The sequence below is a fragment of the Gallus gallus genome, chromosome 4 (genome assembly GCF_016699485.2).
Source record: "Gallus gallus isolate bGalGal1 chromosome 4, bGalGal1.mat.broiler.GRCg7b, whole genome shotgun sequence".
Classification (NCBI taxonomy): Eukaryota; Metazoa; Chordata; class Aves; order Galliformes; family Phasianidae; genus Gallus; species Gallus gallus.
This window is the reverse complement of record NC_052535.1, coordinates 37,632,255-37,655,092: the sequence shown is the minus strand read 5'-3', so window position 1 is coordinate 37,655,092 and position 22,838 is coordinate 37,632,255. Positions and strand designations below refer to the sequence as shown.

The 22,838-nt window shown below is 37.0% G+C and overlaps 1 protein-coding gene across 2 annotated transcripts in view; it reads right to left on the bottom strand.

Moving 5' to 3' along the window:
• Positions 1 to 2,593: 2,593 nt before the first annotated feature.
• The window catches only part of PAPSS1 (3'-phosphoadenosine 5'-phosphosulfate synthase 1), a 35,900-nt gene continuing 15,655 nt past the window's right edge, over positions 2,594 to 22,838 (bottom strand). For both annotated transcript variants that reach the window (XM_420493.8, XM_040699629.2), the window contains exons 6-12: positions 19,738 to 19,851; positions 18,336 to 18,447; positions 16,317 to 16,522; positions 14,663 to 14,798; positions 12,493 to 12,761; positions 9,913 to 10,142; positions 2,594 to 3,439 (exon numbers count right to left, since the gene is read on the bottom strand). In XM_420493.8, coding sequence (XP_420493.4) covers positions 3,301 to 3,439; positions 9,913 to 10,142; positions 12,493 to 12,761; positions 14,663 to 14,798; positions 16,317 to 16,522; positions 18,336 to 18,447; positions 19,738 to 19,851 — 1,206 coding nt within the window. In that variant the 3' untranslated portion in view covers positions 2,594 to 3,300. The remainder of the gene's footprint in view (positions 3,440 to 9,912; positions 10,143 to 12,492; positions 12,762 to 14,662; positions 14,799 to 16,316; positions 16,523 to 18,335; positions 18,448 to 19,737; positions 19,852 to 22,838) is intronic.

The window sequence follows — 22,838 nt, the reverse complement described above, 5'->3', positions numbered from 1 at the left end:
ATAAGTTTCCAAGATCAATTAATAAACTAGAACAAAACATTAATTCTGAGCTCCAGTTGTATTAATTGTAACATTCAATTCAGCCAATTAATTCAGCCTATTAAGTCTGTATTATTTTGCAGGTGGTGCTGAAGGATTCTGTGTCAGGTTTCAAGAATAGAACCCCTTTCCTACACACTTCTTATTACTGTTCAGGCACCACAGTAAATCATGTTGCTGTTAAAGAATAAGCTCACATCCCTGCATGGAAACTGAATTTTCATTAACAATCTAATTTTTTTTCTTCTGAATTCTCCAACTTCAAGAGCAGTAATAGCTTTCCTGTTCCCTGCCTTTGGAGTTGGTGCCATAGATGCAGTAAACTCATCTTCGACTCATAGATAAACTAATTTATAACAGAGATGAGAGCTTCTTTCTATGTTTCTATGATTCATAGCAGAAAAACTGAAAGGTTCATAACCAGAGATGACAAGGCATACAGTGTGTGTAAACGCAGAAAGGGACACACACGTAACTGACTTCAAAGCTGTCAGCTTATACCAGGAAAGGGAATACATTGATTACATTATACTGATTAGCGCTTTTAATCCAACAGGAAGGGAAAAGCATCTAGACTACTGTTAGAATTTTGTGAGGATTACTGAAGTAGTTTTTATTCCCTCTGTAGCACAGAAAGTTTAAACCTCTGTGTGACCCACATGTGAAACTTTTTGAAATTAAGGATACATGAAATACAGAAGAGGTCCAAACTCAAGTCACATACAGTACTGCCTGCATTGCTCACACTAGCCCTGTTCTGTTTCCACCACCACTCCAAGACATCCACTCACTTCCTCCCACTCCTGACTTCTATTTAATTATTCTAGATGCATGAACTTGGTATCTCCAAACTGTGTCTAGAAAAAGATTGTGACCAGATCTACATTTTCCATTTCATACGTCTAATGTATTACTGAGTCATTAGTGTTTAAAACCTCAACTGAATAAAACCAGATAAAACCCAGAATCCTCAGTATATATCTAGTATTTTTCTATCGAGACTCTCAGATTCTTACTTGAAAAGTCACCCTGAATGAGTATTTATGCTAATCAAACACAGGCATAAAATAACAGTCATCTTGGGAATATACAAACAGCACTGGATACCAGACATAAATTACTCTGCGCAAGAGCAGCAGGTGAAGAACCATTTGGGAGGTGCGAGGCAAGGGGAATCACTTCTAGGGTAGCCCTTTCCTGTGAAGTACTACTTTCACATGAGTACATGAGTACTTTACACATGATAGTAAGAAAAGAGGAAGAATTAGAATTCTACAGTGAAAACTTGCACGATATGGAAAAACGTTGTACAGAGCAAGTTCTACCCACAAAGTGACTAGATGTTCTTGTTCTTAATCGTTAATTCTTTAGGAATGCCATGGTTGTTACCTTCAAGTTAGAGTAAACATGAAGGCTTCATTAACACAAAGCACTGTAAGGAATACTTTCCAGAAGCACTGTAAAAACAGAGCCTCAGCACTGTGCCAGTTGAGTATGAATATTGGATCTGCTTGTTATCACTGTACTAAGTTGCTTATTCCTGCTTCTAAATTAATTTTAAAGGATGATCCCAAATTCATGCTCACCATTCAAGTTATTTTCCAGACTTCATATAATTTAAGTAGCACTTGTAAAAGATCCATTTCTGTACTTTTTAACCTGTGCTTGCCATTCTGCTAAAAGACATTATGATGGAAGTTATTTTTAATAAGAATCATACCTGGCAGCAAAAAGTCCAAACTCTAACTTTCAACAGCAAATCCCATTTTAGCAGCTCACAACTTTTGTTCATCTTTGTAGTTAAGCATGAAGTTTTGCACAAGCTCCTGCACAGAGAGGAAGTAACTTTTTCTTCCAGATTGTGCACAACCTACATATTGATGCTATCTAAAAAAAAAAAAAAAAAAAAATTAAAGGCAAGTTTGAAGAAAATGTGTTAAGTGATTCTAAAAAAGTAAGCCTTATGCCACCAAAATGCAGTCTCAATAATCACCGCGGTTTGCTGATAACCATGCCTCCTGTCTTTTCCCAACTCTGTCTTACTTTCTTGCATCTTACAGAAGCATAAATCCCCCTGAAAGTCACTATTTACATATCTTCAAGGAGACAGAAGAAAAGAGAAGGAAGACACTCCCAAAATATTTGTCTTAAAATTACTTTGAATGAGTAAATGAAGACTGCAATTAGTATTCATCCCACTCATTACACAGGTCCCTTCACCACAACCTCCCACAATCCCAAAAAGAAATTCTACACTTCATTCAAGTTCAGTAGCATGCAGGTTTCAATGTTCTAAAAACAATTTTTTACTCTTTCCTCCTACATACACCTTCTGCTAAAGAAGAGAGTTTCAGTGAGAAGGATATAAGAAGTTTCTAGTCAATAGCTAAGAATGGCTCGACTGTTCCTCTGATTACCTACAAACACTGGAAAAGATGCCAACACATCCATACTACTGTATGCTTACTGTTGAGCATAACAGGAACAAAGACCAGTAAGTGAAATCAAATGGGATCAAGTGTTCCCTACTGACATTCATCGCAACAAGTACGCATTAAAATAAATATCTTAGTTTATTAAGAGAAAATTAAGTATTATCTTTTATTCATTACTTGGTCATCTTTACAGGTCCACAATAAAAGAAAACTACCGGACAGAGCTCCAAGAACTCCAAAACTAAACAAAGAAAGCAAATGAAGTTAATTATGCTGCATAAAGAACTCTGCTTTTTGATTACGTATACTGAAAAGTAAATGTTAAATGCTTCTGGAGATGCTGATGAGAATAAGATAGAGTACACTTTTACAGTAGTTTTAAAACTTACTTACTTTTTCATTTATAGAGCATCTATCCATAGTTAAGAGTCTAACTATTACATTTTCTCCTACGAACTAGTAAAACCAGAAAATATCCAGCAGTTTAAATAATATGAAAAAAGCTGCATCTATTTAACAGCTGCAGAACTCAGAGGACAGAGGCAGTAAAATAATAATAAAAAAAAAAAGAGTTAAAAAACCCACTGTAAGAATATTAACTGTAATAAAAGAAAAGACATTAAAAACAGCAGCTAGTTAGGTGCCAGGACATAATAGAACCCATAAGGACAGGCAAAGAATGATGCTAAGTTAGAGAGAAAGAGTCTGTTTTCAGAGAAGAACTTCCTGACAGACACCACAACAAAGCAACATGAACGGTGACTGTGTGGTCCCCTTCTCGTAAATAAATCAGGCGTCAAAGGTTGATCTGCAGTTAATAAGAGGCCTAAGCCTTCTCCAAGGATTTGTAGTATTCTGTCAGCACAGTCCAAGCCTTAGGAGCCATGAAGCCTTCCGGTGGGTTTTGTCCTTCTCGAGCCAGCTTGCGCATGCGGGTCCCCGATATAAATTCAAAGTCTTCATGGCTGAGAGATGGGAGTGGGATTAAGGGGAGGGAGGGAGAGGAGTAGGTAGGGAGAAAAAAGAAAATATTTTAAAAAGCAGTATGAGTTGCTCATATTTATTCTGCTTTTTTGTGATACTTGAATGGAATTTCCTCTTAGAAGTATAGTTCTGGAAAGCAACTGTTATTTCCAGACATTTGTGCATCAATGACAGCACATCTTTAAAAATACACACCCTCTACAAATATACATTCTCTACAACAAACAGCTTAGGTAACTCCTGAGTTTAGCAGCTTAGTCCAACTGATCTCCTACAAGTTGAATCAAGTCTGTACTTTCATCTAGCCTGGCTTTCTCTCTATGAAGAAAAAAGGAAACTATATGCTGTTTGTAGGTTGTTATTTCAGTGCTGGCAGAAGACCATTTCAGTTCCACTAGAGAATGTGCAAGAACAACATGGCAGAAAATTGCTTGATGACAGACAGTTTGCAGAACAGAAAGTAATAGAGTCTAGAGGCAGGCTCTACAGTTTCAAAATAAAATAATGGAGTTTTAGAATTATTTTTTTTTATAGTAAAGTTAGTGAGGCAGCAGCATGGGTTGCATGGAAAGGTGGTGGATACCCTGTCCCTGGCGATAGTCAAAGTCAGGCTGGAGGGGCTCTGAGCACCTGATGGAGCTGTAGACGTCCCTGTTCAGTGCAGTGAGTGGGACCACATGGCCTTTAGGGGTCCCTTCCAACTCAAACAATTCTATGATTCTATGTTCTATAGCTTTTGCAGCTGGGCCAGTGCAAGCCACATAGCATGCATGTAAATATATATTCATATTTATATTCATATGCATATATACTATATATTTTTTGAATCCGTATATACCATATATATACCAGCAACTTATACATTGCATCTCTTCCTTGATGGCCTGAGGTCTCATGGGCCCAGGGAGCTAGAAATAATTCACCCTTGTTCCGCCAGTTCAAGTCTATTTGAGCCACCTCAATTCTGGCAGCTCGATCTACCTGATGGTTATTTTTCTGTTCTTCAGTAGCCCGACTCTTGGGCACATGAGCATCTGGTATATACCATATCTGGAAGAATAATAAAAATGCCTTCCCATAAAGATACTTCTTCTAAAAAAAAAATTCAATTGGGCAGATAAAAAAAATGAACCCAGATGAGGATTATTGATTATTGCTATTAACATGACAATCTAAATTAAAATCAACTTCTCAGGTACGTGGTGATAAGCAGGAAAAGTTCCAGTCAAATTAAACACTACTCTTCATAGAAGTGAAAAAGCACAACCAAGACAAGAATGCCAGAATTCTACCAAATGTTCCAAAGAAAAATGATTTATTCTTAAATTAAATACGGCAATTTTACTTACGCCATTTGCTCAATTTGCAACATGTAACCATTACGCACTCTCTACTTGTCTGTTTGAAATAAAAGCCAAGTATTGATCTCAGATGCACAAGCTTTAGACAGAAACAAGAGCCAAGTGTGTGCATCACAGGGCAGAACTTGGCTTTAAGTGCTGAGCTATGCTCAGCAGGGTATGAAAGTTAGCAAGATGCAGAAAGCATTCCACAGTTCCCTTTCACAAAACCACTAACCTCATAAATTTTTTTATTTGGATTGTGTGCATCCACACAACAGCAATGCCATACATGCTCTCTTCTTATTGCTTTCAATTCAGGACTATGTGCTCTTGAAGTGCAAAGACAAGATAAAAAACCCTACTGTGCTTCATTTTTGCAAAATATAAATGACACAAAAATAAAAACCTTTCAGCTTATGTAAGCACATGAAAGAGTTATGTCACTACCATTAAGAACACCTGTAAATGTTGTTCCTTGGTAGGGTGATGCCTAGTATTTACTAAGGCTGCTTGAAGGTAACTTGATTGTTTTGAAGACAACTATTTCTGTAAAATATACACAATGAAATGCTAAGTCTGGTTATTATTCTAGCAAAAACAAAATATTAAGTCTCTAGGCGACTGGGATGGAAAGAGTAAAGCAAGCACTGTAAGGATTTTCCACGTTTTCCATGATATTAAAGTCTGAGCATAAAGAACACATTAGCTGATTTATTCACTCCCTGCCTGTTTGTAGAATGAGACTCAGCCTCCTCAATGCCCTACAAGTTTAGTAAGAAATAAAGCTGCCAAGAAATGTACATATACCATGTAAGTTTGCTTCAGTAAGAACCCCCCCCCTTCCTTCAGCCTCCTCCTTCATAGCTGTGCAAGAAGCAGTTTCAAGAATTAGAGAGGAAAATATATTCATTCAAAAAAAAAAACAGAAAATCCATAAGAGCCTTAGAAAAAGCAAAGAAAAATCTAAGTAAGGACCATGTAAGAAACATAATAGGTTCAGTGTAACATAAAATGTCAAGAAATGTTTTGATAACACTATTTTAAAAAGCACAGAAGTACCAGGTGAGGCCTTATCTATGTCCCAAAATTCTCTGTCAAACAATTTTCTTTAAAAACCTCCTGAATTAGTGAACACTAAACTGACTCATATGAGGCTTTAGTAATACATACTGTATACTGAAATGACTCAGTAATTTTTGCCTTTTTTGTAAATTCCTTCATCAGTAATTTTGCTGTTTAAGTTTCTAGCTCAATCTCCACATTCATACCTAAACTAGTCTTTCTATAACAGCTAAATACTCACTGTCTTCACTAATTGTGAAAATACAATTTCCAGAGTATCAGAAACTAATATTTCTACTACACAGAAACATGACTTCTTCACTCTGTTGTGATTTCAGAACAACTGCCATGTTCTACTCAGCTGGCAAACTTTCAGATGCAATTAATTTCTTGAGCAATTCACAGGCTTCCTTTTCTCAGGTTCAGCCTTTTAACAGCTCTACTTCTTGAGCTTCATATTCCCCGCTGAACAGGATCTGTCAGAAGGTGAAATCCAACCTCATAACCACTCTCAGAAGGATTTCCACTGAACTTAAATTTGTGTTTCCAGCATGAAATTGTGACTCACACCATAACTCCTACAGTATCAGAACACTGTCCTTACGGTGTTAGCCTTTGTTTTGTCAGACTCCACTTAGGTCTTGTGAACGCTCTGTCATGCTGAATGAACCAGGTAGTATAAGATAGATTCCAAACCTAGCTGGCTATGAACAAACGCTGTGTGAGAGCAGAACATAACCAATGTACTTAATATCAACATAAGGAAGGCAAATCCTTTATCTGACATGCATTAAACTTCTTTTTGACTAGAAGTCAAATCTTTTGAGCTGTTGTGATATGTATCCTAACATATCCTAAATGATGCACTAATGTTTACTAATACTATTTCACATAACTAAATCAAAGGACAATCAAATATGCCTATTTCAGCCTCTTTACTACTACTTTTAAAATCAGACATCACATCAAACAAGTTTACAAACAGTACATGCTTGGTTGAAACAGCTAAGTATGACTTGACAGTATTAAGGCAGCGGTGACAACCACATTCTATAGCGTATTCCCAGGACTTTTAAAGTTTAAAAGTCAGAATCATCCCTGCCCTTCAGATACCCATGCATCATTCACACTTTACACAAAGCATGAACAGTCTGCTCCAGTAGCCTTATTTATGGGTTCCTTTTAGCTGAAGTGATCTCATTGGTTTTCTTCAAGAAGAAAAAAAGAAAAGCTGTTTTTTTCCAGACATTGCTGAGGATTTTTTTCTCCTTTTATTATTATTATTTCTTTTTTGCTTGTGCATGTGTGTTGGCTTTTTATTGTTAATTGCTAGACTAATTTCCTTTCTTAATTGAGTTTTTTTCTCAGCAGTAGGCTGTGGCCACATTTTTAGGACTGATCTTCTGCAGAGAATTGGGAATCTCTGCTCACCCAAACAACTATTAAGCCACCAATACCAAATTACATCTGCCTGCGGTAACCGAGCAGCCTTTCTGGCTGAAGAAACATACTGACTTCTTCTGAAAGGATTTCAGCATTTGGTGGTAGTTTATGTTTTTTAGTTTAGTTGCTTTGGGGCTTGGGGTTTTTTTGTTGTCATTTTGGGTTTTTTTGTGTGATTTTTTTTTTTTTTTAACACTTCAGCATGACAGTGGCTCTCAGATCAGACTTTCACTTGGAAGTTCTCCATTATAGCAACAATTCCTTCTGTGCACTTCTTCAAATCATGTTTGGACTTAGTCCATTATTGATCCCCTTTCAGTTCTCTCTTCTGGGAGTGTTTGAACTTAGACTACTGAAGTGCAAGGAGTTTCTTCTAACTTTTTTTTGTTCTTACAGAAGTTTCCATTTCAGAATGCTGTTTGGTGGCCTTCTGACATCTGTTCCATTGATTTATTGACACTGTGCAAGTCACACAATGAACAGAACAATGGCAAAAATGGCAAAGAAATGACAGAACTTTAGCCTCATGTTTGCAGTTACCAGCACACATGCCACATGTCATCCAAAGGAATTTCCTTGGCCACTGCTTAGTGTCCCCATGGATGACCAGATGACTGGTGAAAAGCAGGCACAGTCACCAGGGGAAGGAAGCAGGGCAGCACTTCGGGTTTCAAGGCACAAGCATAATTGCTCTTGCTTGTAGGACAAGAACAGTGAAATCAGAAGACTAAAGGCTCCCAGATCAGAATCTAGGATTTAAATATCTACACTGGCTTTCCAAAATTGTATCATGATATGTATGTGCTGTTGTAAAATTAGGAAGCCCTAGGGGCAGCAGCTAAAATACAGCTCAGTCTCAGGGAAATTCATGAAATACATGCTTGACATAACCTCCCATGCCTCTGTTAAGTGTTAAATTCTTGAACTGGCTATTGGCTGTGAAGCTTCCAAACCTCAAGCAATTGAGTAAGATGCAATAGAAACCACATTATCCATTTCTAAAATAAGTCAGAGTACTGCTTTTATGCAAACAAACTTCTTCCCCATATTTTCAAGTTGTGTTTTTCATGAGTTAAGTAGCATGCTCAGAAAAGACTTTCACGAACATCATTACTTTACTCCTGAGATACTCCACCAGTACTGACCCTCTCACATTTCCAGACAACTCTCTATTCCCTACCATCCTCTTTGCAGAGTTGAAACACCACTTGGTCCAGGAATCTGACAGGTTTTTGGCATTACATAGACTAGCCTGAAATACAGCCAGCTGCACCCACCCAAGCTCCGTCTGTAGCCTACCACAGTGTTCTGTCTATGGTGAGCAGGAACAATACTGGCATTCTCTTCAGGGAGCCTGCATGCAGCTGCATTGCCATCTAGAGGATTGCTGTCACACTCCAGTCTACCCTATAGATAACAAACAACATCTAGAGGACAAGACAAGTAGTCCTGCATTCAAACAGAAGAAAGGTAAAGCTTCATGCTAACAGCAGCATTAACTTTTTTGCAAGATAGTGACAGAAACAGAAAAAACTCCTGTTGTGATTTAACCCAGCAGGTAGTTAATTACCAAACAGTCTCTTGCACCCTTCCCAGTGGGATGGTGGAGAGAACAGAAGGAAAGAAAAGAAAAAAGAAGTAGAACTCACAGGTTTAGATAAAACTGTTCACTAAGACAGAGAAAAGAAAAAGGAGAGTAATTATGACTAATTATGAGTAATTATGAGTAATTATGTATACACACACACACACACACAAATATATACCTAAATTAACAAGTGATGCACAAGCAATTACTCACTATCCCCCAACCAATGCTCAGCTAGCCACCCCAAGCAGTGGAAGAGAGTGAGATCAATTCCCACTTCTTTCAAAACTGTATCTGCATGATGTCATACAGTATGGAATGTCTCTTTGGCCAGTTTAAGTCAGCTGTCCTAATTCTGTTCTATCCTAGCTCCTTGGGCCCTTCGGTGAGAATGGCCTTGGCTCTGTACAACACTGCTTAGCAGCAACTATAAACATCGGTGTTTTATCAACACTGCTTTTCTCCTAGAACTAAAAACATAGTATCATACCAGACACTCTGAAGAAAATAATTCCATCCCAGCTGAAACTAGGACAACTCCAACTCAAGGGTGCTCACAGATATCACAAAAGGATAAGAGTACGCATTCTGCAGTCTGTGATCTAAGATAAAACTTGTTCCCAGAGGTTTTGTTGGGTTTTGGTTTGGGTTTTTTTTTTTTGTTTCTTTGTTTTTAAATCATTTGGTCCAACTAATGACAGAGAGACAATTTAACTCCCCTCAATCTATCCTGCCAAGAGTACAGTATTAATAATCACATAATCAATATGCTACAGAAATTTTCTGTTCCATGCAGTGGGAATTCTTCTGTCTCATACTGTTAATCCTATTTCAAGTAAGTTGCGCTGTGAAACTGCACCCAAATTGTCACTGAAGACAAGTTGCATTAGTGGTCTAAAAATGTCTCTAAAAAACTGGCATACTTTAGCAATATTCATTTAATACTTCTTTTTCCTTGGGGAGTGAGGGCAGGGGAAGACAGTCGTTCAAAATGCCTTAGAACTAAAACACAACTTACTGCTCAGAGTCATAGTAGTCCATGGACTTCTTTTTCTTGTTATAAGCCGCAACCCTGAAAGGTACAATTTCCAGTGCTCGGAGGCCTGGGGCCATTGTCAACACTTTGGCACCATGGGTTGGTTCATACAGATCTTTCCCAGTACCAGGGTGCGGCATCCCTGCAGGATCTCGCCCCACAATGTAGAAGTTAGCACCTGCAACCATCCGTGATCTGCAGTGCCACTGAACCTAGAACACAGATAAGGTGAAAAGTTAAAAGAAAACAGTTAAAAATATGATCCTTAAAACACGAGCTCATTGTGTTACTACCACTTTCCACCCCCCAGCCAAACAAATATTCTTTTCACTACAGAGCCACACCCAATCTATTATATGAATCACCAAATATACAGCTAAGGCACACCATTCTCTGTTTCATTTACACAGCAGGATGCTTCAAAAAAGACTTCACTACAGAGTTTGGAATAGCATCATCTGAGGATTTAGGTCCAGCCTAAAGCTGCCTCAACACTAAATTACTAATAATAGTTTAATAAGAACTTTAAACTATGAAACGTCTTGATTCTTACATTCTTACTTGGGAGATCAGCGTACAGCTGCTCTTAGGAAAAAAGACTACATCTTTCTACTGCAAATAATTTATATAAAACAAAATCATGATCTCTCATATGTTGTTCTATCTAAAATTTAGGTAAGAAGCTCTAAAAATGATATCTCAAAAGAGAAATTATTGTTTTAGTCATCTGTAAGTTATGTAACTAATTGTTAGAAAAACATCAAGGATGGTTTGCAATCAGTTTGAAGATTCCTATAAACCAGTACTCAAATAATGGAAATAGGAAGCATCCATGAGTAATGAGGTTACTGGTATCAGTTTTCACCTTGGCCACATCCAGATGCTACACCTGATGGACTCAACTGCTATGCAAACATTTTGGTATTATGGATGCTGACAGATGTATTAACTACTTTATGTCACAAGCACAGAATGGGCCAATCTCACAAAATGCCAACACACCACAGCAGTAACTTTTCCAAAACTATCCTACCACAGTTTCAAAATTTAAGTTTCATGTTGTCATTTGGGTAACAGCATACTCAGAATGGAATTCTTAAACGATGGTGTTTGACGAACTTTAAGAAAATTTAGAGCAATGTAAATCACGTGCTTGAGATACAAAATTAGCAGCTTGTCCATTCTCCATGCTACTTCAGAACACATTTACTTTCTTACACAGGTGAGCTCCCTGCAGTCTCATACAGGATTTTTTCACAGAACTGTTTACTCTCTCTCAAAGTAGTTATTAGGAAAGTTAAAAACAGGAAAAAAAACAGAAAACCACTAAATTCACACTCATGAAACATATGCATCAAAATCCTACAAATTGAAAGGTGATATCCCTCTATTGATAACCATGCTGCTTGCATTCCTGTAAATAATGTGTGCTACAGAAATAAATCTGGTATCTATGCCTTTTAAATGACCTACAGAAAATGGTTAGAGGAAGAATCTCCTACTTCCTGGCTACAGACAGAGTCAGTTTGTATTCTGAAATTATTGGTAATATATTAAGAAAAATTCTTTTACTCTATTCAGAATAAAGTTTGGGGATTTCATTTCTTCTTGTATGCTTGTGAGTATGAGATTGAAGTAAAATGTTTCTATTCATTCTCACAAGAGGTCTACGCGGAACATTACACAATCCCCTACAGTAACTCAGTTACATATCTCATCTGGATCTGGACTACAGTTCTCGTGGGTTGAAAAGTAATGCAAGCTCTGTTTGACTAGTCAAACTATCACTAGAAACATCTAAGTGCCAACTACCTAATTTCTTCCCACCGAAGGTATCTCTCCTGTCTATCAAAAAGCTCCCACAGAGTTAACCACTTGAACCTGGTCAGAATATGAACATCCTGTGACTCATGAAAGAAAAAGAAACTGTTATGTGACGGAGAAAAAATGTTGCCTAAATGAATTGCCCTTTAACAAGAGCATTTGTTTTTCCCACTGCTTCCCACAACCTATGCGACTTTTAACCCAACTCCTGGCTTCTACATAAAGCATTCCCAAAAAATTTCATACAGAAGCTTGAAAACAATTCTAAATTACACTTGCCAAAAAAATAACAAAGCCTTTTCTTCTGAATTTGTCTAAATCTCCAACATACACACTTTGTGTAAAAGCTACAAAACTTATGATATTTAACATTCAGAACAACTATTTCATGAGCTAATTGATCTTTTGAAAGAGGTTGTAAAAAAGGAGGAAAGATTAATTCACTCTTATGCCCTTAAAACTGTAAGGAAAATGAGCACAAGAAAACCATATTGTGTCCATAAAAATCCTTCACTGTAGAGGTCTCTTCAAAGAATAGCATTTTCATAGATGATGGAGGGATCCTTTACACTCTGATTTAACAAGGGAAATTAGCTTTCTCTGTCCTCTAAAAAAAAAAAACACAACCCACGAGTGTCAGGAATAACACAAACCAAAATATTTCAGTGCACTATTAAAGGGTTTTTTTCTGGTTGTGTTGTTGCCATTACCATTGATTTGAACTCTTGACATACTTACCTCCGTTGGTCCAGCATACATCATGGGGGAGGGGAATATAGCCACTACCGTTGTTTCTGGATTCAAGACTCCCTCCTCCAGTACTGCAGCATGCTGTTTCATGCGCCACATGAGAGGAACGTCGTCCTCCTTTGTCCAGCCTCCAAGTGGATGCAAGAGCAAAACTGGACGCCTGTAGCCACGTTCCAAAAGCTGCTTATGAGTATCCTGCATTAAAAGTGCGTGCCCATTGTGCACTGGGTTGCGTAACTGGAATGCAAAGACAGCATCTAAGGAGAGGGGGAAAAAAGAAAAGACAAAGGATAAGGAAGGCAACATATTTAATCAGGAGTTGTACAACCAGAGAAAAATCTTCAAACGGTACAATCTTTCCTCTGAACTCCACTAAACAAGTGTAACAGTAGCAGTCACAGGTCATTATTCCCAATTAGCAAATCTAATAAAATACACACTAAAACATTAATCAGCTTCCATCATTTCTGAGATTTCAGAAGAATTACCTTAGTTTCTCCAACAGCAATAACCTCTTCTTCAGATTTTCCAACTGCATGAGTATATAATATAGACCTAAATTAAATTGCAAGAGGAAAACAAACCATGCTACCTATCCAGTAACTAACAGTATCCCCAGGAGGTCAAAACTCAGTGTAATCCTGTTCAATACCCTTCACTAATGAGCTGGATAATAAGGCAGAGACTACATTCAGTATGCTTGCAGACAACACAAAACTGGGAAGTGTGACTAGTACGACAGGAGAGCTGTGCTGCCATTCAGAGGAACCTCAACAGGCTGAAAAAATGGGCTTACAGGAATCTCATGAAGGTAAACAATAAGATACACAAAATTCTGCACCTGAACAACAGCTTGTACCAAGCTGGAAAGCCACTCTGCAAAACAGGATCTGGGGGTCCAACTGGACACCAAGTTAAACATGAATCAGCAGTGTGCTCTTATAGTAGAGGCACCCAACTGTACCCTAGGCTACATCAGGCAAAGTAGCAGCATGAGGGAGGTGATCCTTTCCCTCTCACTGCTCAGTATTGATGAGGCCACAGAGAGCTGGGTTCCTTAGCACAAAAGAGACATGGACCGGAGAAACTCTCCTGGGAGGACAGGCTGAGAGAGCTGGGACTCTTCAGCTTAGACAAGGCTCAGGTGGGAATCTTATCAACATATATAAATACCTGAGGGGAGGGTGCAAAGAGGATGGAGAAAGACTCTTTTCAGTGGCACCTAGTGACAGAACAAAAAGCAATGGATGTAAACTGAAACAAAGGAGGATCCACTTGAACAGCAGGGAACATCTTTATTGTGAGGATGAGCAAACACTGGCACAGGTTGCACAGGGAGATTGTTGATTATCTCTCCAGATACTAAAAGCCATCTGGATGTGGTCCTAGGCAACCAGCTCTAGGTGGCCCTGCTTCAGTGGGGCGAGTGGATAAGGTGATCTCTACAATTCACGTACAACCTCAGCCATTCAGTGAAATCTAAATACTACATTTTTTTTCAGGTATCAAGTACATTTATTTGGGGAACAGTTAAGACTGAGACTGGTATACGTCAAACCTGAAAATCATGGTAATCCTGACAATACTGAAAAAAGACAGGATCTCAAGATCAATCTCAGTTTGCAGTCTTCATGCATTTTTGCAGTCTGCATTCTCTTCCTTCATACTTCAAGTGCTTTGTACCTGTCTGCTAGTTGCTGGAATTAGCTCATTGTTTGTGATACATTCTTCTTAATATCCATTTACTTACATAGCTATCATAAGCTTTATTACCCAGAAGCAGCATGTAGCAGACTTAAGAACAGAAGAGCATAAAAGCTCAGCATTCAACCATACCTCTATAGTTCTAGTCAAATCTGATGACTTTTAAATCATGTTCTACCACATTTTAACGTTATCTTTTGCTGCATTAATAATATGTAGAGTATGCATGGAAAGATCAAATTCAGAACCTTAGGGGCTACCAGCTTCTCTTCTCATTCAGGCAAGGCAGAACCTGAACTTACAAAAATGAGTACCAGTAAAAGGCAAAGAACACCACTTAAAAGAGGATTCAAAATTTATATCCCTGAAACAGGGCTTGTCCTTGCAGCATCGAGGCAGTAGGCTTTTGGAAAAATCTTTGTACAAAGAAACAAAACAAGAAAAAGTTACTCACCAGCATTCATTTCCTTGAACTTCTGTCTTAGTTCAGCTGGAGTGAGACGGTACTGATCAAGTCCATCATTCCAATAAATACGATCAAGGACCTGTAGATCTCCACCTACAAGCCAGTTCCCTTGCTCCATAACCATCTAGGAGAAATAATGAAAATCAGCTTGTTCTGAGCATTTGCACCATTGCAAAAGGGACATGATCTTTATGAAGGAGAGGGTTCCAGGTTAATTGTATTTGACAGTCTGAAGTCAAGCATCAATATTAAAAAAATAAGATAAACTTATGACCTGCTGGGTTTTAGTGGTACGGTATTTACCATACCTTTCCCCAAGTAGACGTCAGATTTCCCCTTCCTCCTAGGTGAGACGTGAAGGTGTGAGAAAGATAATGAAACTGAGAAAGCTCATCACTATGTAAGCTCTGAGGCACCCAAAGATTTCTGACAATTTCAGAAGGGCCACCAGATTGATGCACTGTCATGAAACTACGACACACATTCATATGCTGTTGTGCTACTACTATACGTGCTGGTATAGACACAATAACATAGTTTCTCATCTTCTACATGAATTTCAGTAGTGACATTCTGCATTTGTCAATATATTATAACAAGTCACCCAAATCTTTTCTGTCCAAGATTTTCTTAGCATTTCCTATATTTGTGTTACTTTTTCACTAAAATGAAAATCTTAGATTCATCAGCACAGAACACAGAGGACACACCTTTCTAAACACTCTTACTTGTATCTAGCAGATGTCCTTTCCAGATACATTCCTAACTGTATAGTTGGTGTTGTGTAACTGTATTCAGTAAAATGATGTCATTACACATTAATAAGAAAAACGGATAAGATGTCAAAAAAAAAAACCAAACATTTTTCACATATGTACAACTATTAGTCATACAGATGCTTTCAGAACACATAAAAGACCTTCTCTTTCAAGAGGAAAATCATAATTCAAGTTTCGTTTTGTTTCTTTTTATCTGATTTTAAGTCATAGAGTAAACAAAAAGATACTATAGAGAGAAATGTGAACAGTAATACATAGATGACTATTCAGAGCTATAATGTAACATTTACATCAGCTTTCAAAACCAAATGCAGTATTGCATTGAGTATGTTATGATTAAAATATTTCAGTATGACATGCACATAAGGTCAAAATAGTAACACATATTTAACACAATGGATGGGAAATAACTCCTCAGAGAGTTAAATCATGACCTCTTCAGGAAGGGTGCCTGTTTCAAAAGAATTTAAACAAGGCAATTCTCATGTGCTCCACATGCAGTCAGAAAAGAACTTTTCTTGCCTTCACACTGCATATTAAGGAGCTTTGATGATCCATCTGGGTCCATAGGGGAACAGATTTCCTAGGCACACGGTAGGGCAAAGTTCCCCCCTCTGCAGCACAGATTCTATATCCTAAATTCATTTCACGTGTTCATATTTTTACTGGGTTTTCACACCAAGCACAGACTACTCAAGAGTTACATTGAACAGAAGAGCACCTTTGTTCCCACTCAAAGGTTTTAATTATTTCTCAAAGCTTTGTTCTCAAAATACACAAGTCACAGACACCAACTTGAACTAATTTGTATCTCCACAGACAGGACAATTTATCAGACTAGATTTTCAACTTCACACGCATACCTTTATGTAAGGATGATCCTTGCATGTTGTTCCCCACTGCCTCGCACAGCGTTCCTCTTTCCTATGCTCATAGAATTCTGGATTACGGAGAATGGCCACACGGCGACCCTCGTACACTAATGCAATTGCTGTACAACCATCCAGTCTTTCCTTGTCTTCCTGTGTAGCTGTTAGCACTATAGGCACTGAAAGATTAATGACTCCCCCTACAGAGTGAAAAAAGCCATTACCCATATAATCAGCTATAGTCCAGATATCAAATCTCCTAACAAGTTACAGTTTAGGCTGTTGTATGATAATACAACATGTAGTTCTAGCTTTTACAATAAGGACAACTTTATAATGTGCTTTTGCATTAGGTTCATGTACTGTAAGGATGTGCAAACACTGAGGTTTGGGAAAGAGGAAAGACACTACTGAAAATGGCAAGTACTTATAGCTATACACAAGTATTCTTACTGTGAAGAAACTATGTTTTGGGGATCTCAAAACAATGAATATCTTGTTCAGGAAGTAATACAGTAAACCAAACCAGATAACTTAAAATATTACTCAAGACTGCTACTACTACGACTATTATAAATAAAATATTACCCTCAGTAGCCATAATTTCAGTCTGTAAGAACAGCTCATTGTGAAGGAAGCAGCAAAATACATCTTTGTAGTTAGCATATGTAATTCAAATGTTTCAAAAGGTGACTTTTGTTGTTTACATCAAATTACGTTCAGACTCAAATGTATGTACTTCAGAAGAAACTGCAGAGTCAGACATTTTGCAGTTTATTCAGCTGAAAGCTTACCAGCTACTCACTTCAAAAAATTGCCCAATATATCTGAATTCAAATGTTATGTGGCCTTCATTTTTAAACATTTATTTCACTGCTAGATCCTAGAAGTGTTGTTTGTATTGGCTACAAGTGTAAGATTTGAGAAACCAGTGGAGTAAACACTGTAAATATCTAACAGTGGCTTAAAGTCTAATAATTACAGGCATTAAAAAAAAAAAAAGAGTGCAAAACTCTTAAGTGTTCTCCAAGAGAAAAGTAATAGCTTCCTTGAAGTTAACAGGAGTTTTGCTATTGGTTGTAATTGAGGTGAGATAAAATACAGCTGGTTTCCTCATTATTTGTGCAATGCATTTTTTTTTAAACCTTCTCTTAATCATATCTTAAGAGTGATAGGAAGTTAAAAATGACAAAGCTAGAAGAAAAGGATAATAGAAAAAAAAATAGTCAAAGACAAGTGGCAACTTTTTTCTGCCATTTGGCTTCCAGAAAGAAAACAGTGACACAAAAGGAAATAGGACTCCATACTGTCCCTTTTATCATATAAAGCATGCAAAAACACAAAGTTGATGTAAAACAATCTTCGAAGAAGAACAAGTGAAATAACAGAGAATCACTATCAAATTCTAAACTTGATGATGTTATCACTTAACTGCTTTAACTGATGTTTGGTCTTAGCCTATGGGTAATGCAAAATAAAATGTTTTTGTTAAAACAGGATAGTTATTAAGGCACAGTCATTGAATTGCATGTGGCAATCATCCACAGTCAAGCCCTCTTCTCAAATTCTGGTTTTATACCCGACAGAGCTACAGTACTCAAGTCACTTTGTTGTCACTTCCTTCATCACCATCAAAGAAGAAACCTTTTTGCATTCCTCGCACTAAGTTAAACAGCAACTAAATTTCAATTTTGAGTTCTAAAACAGATTTCTTCAACACCAATTAGAAATGTTGATTTCAGGTTTAAATCTTTTCAAAACAAAAAGCAATTTAAAAATATAAACTATAATTTGTACAGGCAAAAAGATAAGGTGCTGATTTTTCAAACACAATGGTAGAAATAAAAAGAATAAAAAACAAAGTTTAAAAAGTAATGATTTTACAATTTTATCTTCTCACCTCAGATTGTACACAAACCCGAGAAATTTTCACCATAACATTACTAAGGAGCAAAGCACCAACAATATTTTACAAGTAGTATTTGCTCAGATTTACTAATGGAAGTATTTTACCATCAAGGAGACAGTCAAAGTGAAGGCACTGCAGGTATTCTCTCTCTCTCATAAAGCCACTCAGAGGTGTTGCCCAGCCTTCTGCCAACACTTGCACCCACTGCATATCCACCTTGTAAAGAAACGGAGAAATTGAGCAGATAAAAGGTGTTGCTCAATAACTGACATTAGGTGTTAATCATAACAGAACACAATTTATGCATAAAATGCAATGAAAATGGAAGACTTCTCAGTGTTATGGTCTTAATCATAAAGAATTCCAAATCTCTCTAAGTAAAAAAAAAAAAAAAAAAAAACAACTTGTTCCTCAGTGTTTATAACTACTTTCCAATCCTTACACTAAATCAAACTTTATGATGTTAAAAACAAATAAGCTTTACTTGTAAACATTTGATAAAGTTTAAGTTAGGAGAACTGGAGAGTTTCATTCGTACTTATTTTTAATAAAGCAACATAAACAAGAGCTTAAAAAAAAAGACAATAACACATACAATAACCACAAAACAGGATTAGGGAGAGAGAAGACTAGTGGGTCTGATCTTAGTACAGATTAGTAAGGTGATTTTTATTGCAGAAAGTAGTGAGAAAACCCAGAACTAAAATTCTCTCAGGAAAGTATTTATTTTCGCTTAAGATGCATCATCTTATAGGGAATTTCCTTCCTTATCACACTGTGACATAGTGTATGGCCTATTTTTGTATGTGCATGACAAAGACTTTGTCAAGATTCTCTGACAAAGTCCACTGACTCCACTTGTGCAAGCCTCTCTTGCAAAGAGCATGACTAGTTTTATTATATCATTTAGTTTATGTTGAGAAAAATAAAACACACAGTTTCTTCCCCAGCTGATGTTGTATACTTGCTTGGTATCTAAAAAAAACACTGGTTAGGAATGGAGGGGGAGAAGGCTAGTTTTGCTAGATGAGAAGCAATTTAGAATGGGACCCTACAGAAACTCTATAATGGCAACCCTAAATACTTATTCCTTTGCAAAGAAATATACAGTTTTACAGATGCATGTGAAAGGAAATCTAGTAAGATGCAGTGAGAGGAACTATTAAAATATATTAGGAGTCTAGAAACAACTATGCACAGAATGCATGCAAAGAATGGTTTAGTCTATGGATAAGGGGGGAAAATTACCACAGTTTTAATCTCCAGGCTCAGGATAAACTATGTAGCACTATCTGAAATTCCAGCCAATACTTATGAAGTTATTAGTTAATTGCTATCTCCAAAAAATGGCAAAAGAAAACAAATGCTACTATGTTCCTCAAGAAAAGGACAATGAGTGTCAAGTTACAATGTGTAACTAGTACAGGTGTTTTGACTGTACACAGTTCTGCCTAACCACAGATTGTTTTGTCAGCTTCAGTAAGGTGACAAATGAACACACAGTACCTTATTTATTTCCAAGGTTAACAGAGACTCAGCATCAGTTTTAGCCAACTTCAGTTTGTTTTCTGGCACATAAAGCTCTTTCACCTCATACGAGGCATCTACTGGTACGATGTCCTGTATATAAAAGGAATAATCACAGTTTTATGTTTGGACAAAATGCCTCTTGGACACTGAATATATAGTGAAAAAGTAAAATTCTATGTTGTACTGCTTTGTATCAAGAATACGTGCAGTAAGAAATTTTTATTAACTTTTTAAGAGCACTGTCTCAAGATTTGTAAACATTACCAGCAAAGCTGCTGGCTTGAGTAGCAACAGCAAAACATTCTGACAAGAAGCATTTTTAAAACCAGTATCACTATAACATTTACCTAGTAAGTATTTACTACTGAATTAAGCACAGTTTTCATGACATTAATTTTATGTTAGCCATAGCAGAAAGAAAGAGTTTATATTTTTATACATGCTAAAGAAGTAAAACATATATACGTAAATGCTCAGCCTTCAAAATCTTAAGTAATCAAGTATACAACATGCATTAACAGTGCTAATATGGAAGCAAAACTGAAATTGATTAATACATAAAGTGAATGTTTTACCTAACAGCTAGGGAAATAATATCAGCATTCTAATTGTAACCCAAATACCAGAGAATTTCACTATTAAAAAAAAAGCATTTTTCCTCTGCGATTTTTAAACAAGACATTCTCACTTCACGATAATCTAATCTTAAATCCCTCATAAGGTTAAGGATGCAATTCCATGGGAAAAAAGGGGAAGAAAGGGAAGAAAGGAAGGTCATCATGACATCGTGATAAAACTTCAAAGAGCCTCCTGACACAGGGTGCTGTCCAATGTCAAAACCGAGTCAAATTGCTCCAATGGTATTCAGTAGGGAAATATTCTTCTAAGAACAGGTTTTTAAGATTTTTGAAACCTTCTGTGAAGTAACTCTTTATGGGGTGGAGGGAGGGGCTCACTCAGACAGCAAGGTATACACAGACCTATAAAAGGAATACATTGGAAAAATAGAAATGACTCCTGTATTTGCAGACCATAGTACACAGGTGTGTCTGTAGAAACACAAAGTTTGCCCAAGAGTGTTAAAGTACTTAGTCAAGCATTTATCTGATGTCAGGCACCATGGAAAGCCAAAGGAAGTGACATGATGAAAGAGAGATAAAATGACTGCAGTCATGAGTGAAAAGAGCTGTTGAGACTAGCAAACTGTTATATTACTTGTGTCTCTAAAGACAAATAAAAGAAAAATAAACTAGCGCTTAGAAACAGTGTTGTATTAGGAAAAACTGAATCCATTACAGACTTTGAGAAGTGATTTTATTATATAGTAAATTAGGTAAAACCTGTCTTGTCTTCCCTCTGTCTGAGCAGAAGATTTACAGGCCAAGAGAGCCATAGCAGACTCTCCACAGCAGTAAGCTCGGAATCAAATAAAAGTGCTGCCTGCTGGTAAGAATAGCAGATTTTATAAGCAAAGAGTAATGTCTGGGTACACATTACACGGCTTCACAGAATATTCTGCTCTGGACCCTGGTTTCTTACCACACTACAATGTTCTTATTTTACAAACCATCAAAAGCTTTAAATAAATGTGTCTATTGGCAAGTTTTCTCAAATATTATCCTACTTTCACTGTCCCACTAGTGGGCAAAACAATGCAAGTAACAAATGTTACAGAATGTATTTTCTGTGAACAATCTCTCTGCCTCACAATGAGGATGTAGACAGCATGAAGGCAGCTCTAGTAGACACAGTGAAAGGCAATAAATCCAGAGTAAGTAAAACAGCTAAAACCCCACCAGCATTATCTAAAGCATTAAGTAGAAAACTACAACTACAACCACAGCCATGGCCACACGTGCATTTGTATTTCTACACAAATAGAGAAAACAGCCAAAGACATCTTCACAATATTTTTAATCTAGGATTATATAAGTTTCAACTGGAACAGCCAAAGAGGTTATATGGTTAGATGTGGGATTTTGATGTTTTGTTGGTGGTTGTGGTTTTGTTTTGTTTTTTAATTTGAGCGTTGTTTTTCTGATTTTGTTTGTTTTACAGTGAGTGACACAAATATTATGGCACACTAAGACATTAAATAGGAGCTAAATATCTAGAGGATTTGTAGGATTTATAAATCTAGACTCATCAGCAGACACAAAAATGGCATTTAAAGCAGTATTTTTTGACTTAAAACATCAGCAAGAGAAGCTCATAGGTTGTTAAACTGAATGAATTTTAGATAAATACTAGGCTAGTAGGCCATCTAGTGACCACTTTCGCATGGTCACTGACAGACTGAGGTGACAGCTCTCTGGAGATACTAAAACCCTTCTCAGTCTGTAAAAAAAGAGCCTTCAGGCAAGTTTCAAGTAGACAGGCACTCACAGATGTCAACTGATTTACAAGACCAGTCATTCAATAATGTAAGTTGGTATTAATTGATGGGTGAGGCCACTAAATGGTTTACATAAAGAAAAAGCAGACAGAAGTATTTGCTTAACTGTAATCACTGTTTCACAAAATCACTTCTATCTGGAACTTGCAGGGAGGTTTATCAGAACATTAAATACAGGAAAGAATGAATAGTGCAGTGACAGTTACAGTGTTACTAAAGGGAACTAAGATTTTCTGTACTAACACCTGTTTTATTCCCATCTCTCCTGCTACATTTTCAGTTCACTTGAGCCACAGAAGCATCCCTCTTGTTGTGTCAAAAAGATTTCTGACCCCATTCACTGCTATTTCTGTCCTGACTATGCCTTTTACTATTTGTTTTGGTCAAAATAAGCCATGCTTCGCTTATATAGAACATCTTAAGTAAGACAAAACTTTCAGACCCCCCAAAATTGAGGAAATAATCATATAAGCCAATTAGTCAGGAAATCTAACTAGATGATTACCATCCAAATGGAGTCTCTGAAGCTTACAAAGACTGTGAACGAAAAAAATTGCCTCTCTTTTCCCAGAATACAGGATTTAAGAAACAAAGAAAGCAAAAGTCATTTAGCAGCAACAAAAATGACACCATCACTGTATCTAATTACACAATTCAACTTAACTGAAGTTTTGTTTTTTAA